General features: G+C 41.0%; 1 protein-coding gene across 1 annotated transcript in view; it reads left to right on the top strand.

Moving 5' to 3' along the window:
* Positions 1 to 6,838: 6,838 nt before the first annotated feature.
* Positions 6,839 to 7,083, top strand: part of KCNQ1 (potassium voltage-gated channel subfamily Q member 1) — a 330,598-nt gene continuing 330,353 nt past the window's right edge. Inside the window, exon 1 of the mRNA XM_031062124.1 lies at positions 6,839 to 7,075. Within this exon, the coding sequence (XP_030917984.1) occupies positions 6,839 to 7,075 (237 nt within the window). The remainder of the gene's footprint in view (positions 7,076 to 7,083) is intronic.

Raw genomic sequence — 7,083 nt, 5'->3', positions numbered from 1 at the left:
TGAAGAAGAATGATCATCTGTCCCATGCCATTCCTTACACGTGAGGTAGGATATTATATGTTACAGATTAACGTGGTCTCAGGCAGGAAGTGTTCCTGGACCAGGAAGAGATTTGGTGATAGCTAGTGATTTCTTTCTCAGCTGCTGAGAGTGAAACCCTCCCTGAAATACCAGGACATCCTTTCATTAAGGGCAGACCTCTCTCCATAAGCAACCATGGGGCAAAAATTTGGGGGGTATTTCAGAATCTCAGTTAATTTATTTGGAGCTTGCTCAGCAGTGTTATTTGGGGCTGATTTTAGCCTAACAAAGAGAAGATTTGTGACTAATGTGAGGAGGAGAATTTGCTTTTGATGCAAGAAAGTGATGTAACAATCTCTTCATTTGGAGAATGCTGTTAGTCACTCTGCCCTCAGACGTGTTGGCCTGTGTAAGAATGTGCACACAGGACCCTGTGTGGCATTGGTGAGCAAGCAAATGCCTGCTGAGTCTCACATGCTCCTGAGACTGAAATAACCACCTCTGCCACAATGGTGAAAATGAACATAGCAAGGCGTTGTCAGCCTCTTTAGCTTTCTCTTTTGGAGTAGTACCTAAAAGAATCTTTTTCAGCTACAAAAATTGCTGGAAATTAACTCCATTACAGAACTCAGGAGGACAGGACACTATGGGCAACTGCTGAAACAGACTGGATCCATGCATGGATCTACAAGTATGTCTGGAGCAAGATCTCCTAAAGCTATCCTCTCTTAGTTTTATAAGGCTTTCCCAAGTTCTAGATCTTTATTTTTCCTACTACTGCTTTGTTGAAGATTGCAAGTAGGTTGGTAGCAGGAAGAAAATGTTGTGAGGGACCTTTCAAGCTGTGATACATCAACATGGTTCAGTTAGAATTCTAGCACCACTTTCTTATTTTTTTTCTTAATGCCCGAAAGTCCTGTTCCTAAAAATGTAAACATTTAGGGCCTGAACTCTTCAGACTCACACACGGAAGATTTTGGTCAGCCAGAAAGCAAATAGGAGAGGCTAACACTGTGGAAAAAATTTTGATCTTTATTGATGGAAACTATTGGAATGTGATCCCAATATTACAGGATGGAACGTGCCTGGGCTCATCTGGCTCTTGCTGCTTGACCAGAGGTGGCAACTGAGGTGGTTTTACCTCAGAGACACCTTTGGCTAGCTGTATGTTGCAGCTGGCCCTTGGGACAAGTCCAGGCAAGCAGGAACTCAGTTTTACCTCTGGTGGAAAGGCTTTAAGCGATGGTGAAGGGAAAAGAAGATGGGTTCTGCTGGAGGGTTTTCATCCAGAGCTTTATTCCTGGGTCACAGATCTCTGAATCTTGCAACAGCTCCAACAGAACCAAGAACTGCATGGTCCCCATGTCTTTTAAGCCCAGGAAGAGGGGGAAGAAAGGGGCAGGTATGCCACCAACCAGGTGGGAGGGGGAAGTCTCAGGAGACAAGTGGCACCTGGATAGCCCAATGTTGCCAGGGCTGAGAAGCATCTTTTGAACTTTTGCCAATCAGACGATGCCCTTGCTGGAATGTTAAGATTGACGGACAGTTCTCATGGGAGGGGAAGGGAGAAAGTATTGACACACCTGGGAAAGCAACTGGGATAGCTGAAACAGTGCATTACATCACACTGCAACAGGAAACCAAAATTCCAGTTGGCTGGTTCTAGCCTTTCATATAAATTAATTTTCCTTAACAAGAGAAATTAAGAGTCTACCAAGGTTTTTGCCCCAGTCTTTAACGGCAACCTCTCTTCTCACAGCTCTTAAGTGGATGGACAGAGGGTAGGGACTAGGGGAGCAAAGTACCTCACACAGTACTAAAGATCAGGTTCATGGCCACCTGAGGAATCTGAATGTACCTAAGTCCATGGGACGTGATGAGATGCATCCCAGGGAATGAGGGAATTGGCTGACACAGCTGCCAAGCCCCTCTCTGTGATACTCAGATAGTCCTGGCTGTCAGGTGAAGTGTCATGTGGCTGGAAAAAGGGAAATATTGCACCCATCTGGGAGGACCTGTTTTCCTCACCTTTGTGCTTGGGAAGATCCTGGAAGAGATCCTCATAAAGGCTCTGCTAAGGCACATGGAAAACAGGGAGGTGATTTGAGGCAGCCAGCAAGGCTTCACCCAGGGCTGATCCTGCCTGACCAGCCTAATGGCCATCTATAATGGAATGCCTACGTCAGTGGACAAGGCAAGGCATACAGGGATATCATTTGACAGGAAGGAATGTCATTTATCTGGATTTCTGCAAAGCCTTTGGCATGGTCCCTCCCAACATCCTTCTCTCTAAATTGGAGACTGATTCAATGGCTAGACTGTGAGGTGAATAAGGAAATGTCTGGATAGCTGCATCCAGAGGGTAGAGATCAATGGCTCAGAATTCCCAGTGTGTTTGAAAACATAACAGAAAGTGTTTGTGAGGCATAAGCCCAAATAAATATGCTCAGAGTCTTTATTTGCTTTAGGACTTCAAACCTGAGCATTGGTGGACAGTAACATTCTTTCCCAGAACAGCACCAATATGCTTTAAAATCCCATGAAACAATGTAAACACATAAAATAAATGTAGCCATAACCACGCACTCAGCTAGCATTCAAACAGATAATGCTAATCAGGGATGTCAGCAGGGCTGCATGGCCTCCATATGCCAGATATCTGGTGCATGCCACTCGCTATCTCCTGCAGGGCTGCTTCTCTCTGCTGCCCAGATTCCTGAGCAGACTGCATCCACCGTTAAAAATAACCCATCAGTAAAGAAGGGAGGGAATTAAAGGACACTTTCAACTTTCTGAGTAGAATATCTGCTCTTTTCTGTCTGCTCCATCTGTTTGAGAGTGACTGGCAGGAAAGCAGACTGCATAAACACCTGTTGGAAGTGTGTCTTTCTGGCAGTGATTAGTCTACTAAGGAAGTGATTAATTAATGTGATCTCTGACTTATGGAAAGTTGATGGTCAGTGTTTTGGGACATACTGCAGTTTTGAATACACTCTCTGTACACTCTCTGTTTCTGCTGGTGTGCTAAGCAGTTTGACTAGCAATGCTTGCCAACAGGGAAAACCTGCTGGATTTACACAGGGGAAGGAAGCATGGATGTATTCAAGAGCCCACAGCAAAGATTTTGCTTAAACTTAAAACCTGAAGTTAATTTGCATGAAGGCACACAAGTTCTATATTCATAGATTTAGATTAATTAAAAATAATGGTAAATGAGATTATCAAGGTGTCCAATGGAAAATGTCTACACGTACTCAGAAAATTGTTCTTAATTGAAATTTGATGAATGAATGAAAACCTACAGATGTCTCTCCATTTCTCTACTGAACTGGCTAAGCCATAGTCTTCTCAGGACTTAGAAAGTGAAGCAAACCCTTGTGTCTCTTTCCCCTTGCTTTTGTTTTGAATCTTAAGGCTGAGGTTTATTTGTCTACCATTGTTATTGTTGTGGTTTCAAACTGTTGCTTTTGTCTGAGGTCTAAGTACTTAGTTATTTTACAGCTTTTAATAGGAATGTTTTTAAAGTAATGACAAGTCTGTGAGCAAATTTTTTTAATTGATGGAGAATATTTCAAAAGTTTTGTCCTACCTTGCTATATGAAAATATATAAACAATCTAGGACTTTATTCTTAGTCCAAGTGACATTTACCTTCACCATTGACTGTGTTTTATAATGATCTACTCACTCAATCCAAATGTGGATTCTCCAGGATATGGAACACAACCAAATATTTACTCTACTCCAAGAAAAAGAGTTCAAAAATTGAGACAACACAATTCTCTCTTTCCTTTGCTTGAAAGCTGATATTCAACATGTCTCCTACTGTAGCTGGGCAGAAATGGAAGTGGCATTAAAAAAATAAACCAAACATAATTCAAACAAAAACCATCCCACAAAGTAATCTAACAGCAAACAAGAAGATTCCCATGCCAGAAGTGGTGAAACCTGTAATTTCAATGTGTTAAAGGCTTTCAGAAGACAGAGAACATTCAGACACAAACTGTTTGAGTCTTAGCTTCCACAGGGGAGAAATCAGGCTAAAGATCAAGGTGTCTCTAACTGGCTGCAGCAATTCCTACTTGTAAACATTCATCAGTGATTTAGCAGTGATGTTGCATGGTACTCTGCAGGCACAGAGTGAAAATGCAGCATGTCAGGAGCATATCTGTCACTGCAGGCATAATATTGCTCATAACTTGGTACAGGATGACAGACAGAGGCCCAGGATGGTACAAACATTTTTGATCAAAAAAGCCTTTAACTAATAATTTACTAGTCTTGCTCCAATAAAATTTCTAAAATTGGGAGCTCTGCCACCAGTTTCACTGTATTATCATCATACCATAGTGACTTATGATATCTCATGTTTAGAATCATAGTCCTCTTAAAGACATAAGGATTTAAAACAGTTCTAGCAAACTGTGAATGAAAATGTACTAGGGTTACTCATTTCACTGCAGTTGTGTAAATACTCGAAGTAGATTATTATTATTCTAAGAAACAATTCAACACAGTAGCTCCACCTTAATATTTATTACCCACATCCTCCTTATTCAACATATCTTCCTACCTTCTTCACTATCAAAGCCTAGATACCAAGCTCCATAAATATATTTGAACACTCATCTCCCTCTTCTTCCCATTTTTAACTCTTTCATCTATACACCACACTCACTTTTTTTCTCTTCTTCCACTTAACATAATTCTGTTTTTTTGTAAAATATACATGATTAAGTTCAAGAAGATCAAGAAAAGGCAACTTAAGAAGGGGGAAAAAGGGAATTTCCATTACTATGTTAAAATATGCATCTTGAAAATGTTGCAAATTAATATACAATTTTAGTAACTTAATATACAATAAAGATAATTATATCCTGGATTCTCATCACTAAGTGGTCATTTATTTGACACTTTTACTTGCTTTCACCTGTTCCAGACATGTTTTACCATTGAGTACCTTGAACAACGTGGCAATCATCTAACAATGATTTTTTCCTACATAAAACAAATACTATAATTTATCAGCAACTCACTTAAAATGTAGATTTTGATTAATTCCTTGACTCTGGGAAAAGATCTTTAAATATTACTAAATCCTAATTTTAAATACTTTAAAATTCCTTTATTTGTGACAATTCTTTGAAATATTTAGCCAGTATTGGAATTCCAACCTAAAACCTTATGAAAATATTTCTGTCCTGAAAAACAATTCAATATATTAGGCTGTGGAATATATTGGAGATTTTTTTTTTCTTTTAAAGTAAAAAATTTATCAAAGCAAATTTTGGTTCTTTGGAACAGTTTCTCACTGACCACTGAAGATCAAATTTAAATCTTCCCAGTTTTCCTCCCTCTTCAGCCATTTAAGTATATAATACCCCCCAACTTTTCTCTTGCAAGGACACTGCATAAGTAATACAGAAATTCCATTTTCCTAGGTTCAGGTAGAGTGAAGGTTCTATTCTCTGTTTTGTTAATCAGTGGATAAATAACAACATTATGCCACAATATTTTTTAAAGATTTTGACAAGTTTTATGAAGAAAAACATCATTTTTCTATGAACATACAGCCTCTTGTTTGGCTGAACTCTGTGTGTTATATTTTGCAGCTGGCTCCGGGATAAGGCTCTGTATAACCCAGACAATGTTATGTTGGTCTATAAAGCAAAGTGGAACACTTACATAAAGAAACACATTTGTTAGCTTTAATATCAAGACTTTATCAGGCTGGCCCTCAAACAGTGAGCCTTCAAGGGTAGTGGTGACATTCTTTCTTCCATTAGCCATTTTTCTTGCAGGCTTGTTTCAAAAAAGAACAGTTTGTCAAAATAGAAGAATCAGGCTCTATTTTGACATGATGCAGGAAATTTTTCCTTTGAAATGCTGTTTTTATTAAGCTGGTTTGTTCTTCATGCTCTGGTGGAGGGGGGAAAAGCCTGGTTAGGACGTTGTTGGTTTAGAAACAAGTTTTTCAAAGTCTCATTTTAACACTTCTGGTTTTGTATTCCTAAGATGGAGCCAGATCCCTCAGGGGTGTAAATAAGTACAAGAGCCCACCGGTTTTTCTCCTTTACACTGGTGGGGGATCTTGCCTGGTTCCCCTACAAATTCTCCCCTACAATTTGGGCAGCCTGACATTTGAGTGGAACTGCAATTAGCAGGGCTGTTTTCTTTTAACTTTATTTAGCACCTTATCTCCCTGTAACATTCTTGTCCGGGTACCAGTATCAACCATGAACTCAACATAGCTCTTACTAGTGCTGTTCTATTTTGAGCTGGAAGAAAAAACCCACTAGTCCAGATCAAAGAGCACCTTTTGCTTCACTCTGGGAATAGAAATTGTTAACTAATTGGTGCACCAAAGTCACGACAAATCGATTCACACCACAGTTATGGGAGTCATAACTAACTCCACCACACAGGGAAGTTATCCAGGGCCTCAAAATGACCTGGTCTCAATGGCCAAACATATGAAACTTTCCACAAAAGCCAGAATGATGCCGGTGAGGGACCCAACTTGTAGAGGATGCAGTTCTGCAGGATTGTGCTTGCTGAGTTCTACTGTTTCCCCAGTTCTTCAGCTATTCACTCCTTTTGGTTACAATAACACAAAGGACTGCAAGACCCATTGTTTGGGCTCATTGTTCTTGTTACTCATTTTATAAAGAGCCTACTCGAGCATTCAAACTCTGGCAGAGCTCTGCTCCTCCCAGGTGCTGAAATTCTGCAAAAAGGAGTGGAGCAGCAGGTGCAGAAGGCTTTGGAGGTCCTAAACCTGAAGTAATGGGTTGCACCCCAGGATCTCAAGACACACAATGCCACAGTTCTGGGAAACACCGGAGTGGCCGAGAAGGCAGGGAAGTCTGCTGGGCTTCTGGGTTGCTGGAAGGCTGCTCTCTGCCCCGGCAGCTCCTCACACAGGTGAGAGGCCACCTGCACGCAGCCATAGCGGTGACAAGGCACAGGTGCTACAGGCGAAGGTCAGCAATGAGGACAGCGACACTTTCGAGCGCAGCCCGGGGATGTTCCAGGCGCCGCCGGGGCTCCGGCCGGTGCCGGG

This window comes from Geospiza fortis, unplaced genomic scaffold, assembly GCF_000277835.1.
Source record: "Geospiza fortis unplaced genomic scaffold, GeoFor_1.0 scaffold524, whole genome shotgun sequence".
Taxonomy (NCBI): Eukaryota; Metazoa; Chordata; class Aves; order Passeriformes; family Thraupidae; genus Geospiza; species Geospiza fortis.
This window is presented reverse-complemented; position numbering and strand designations above follow the sequence as displayed.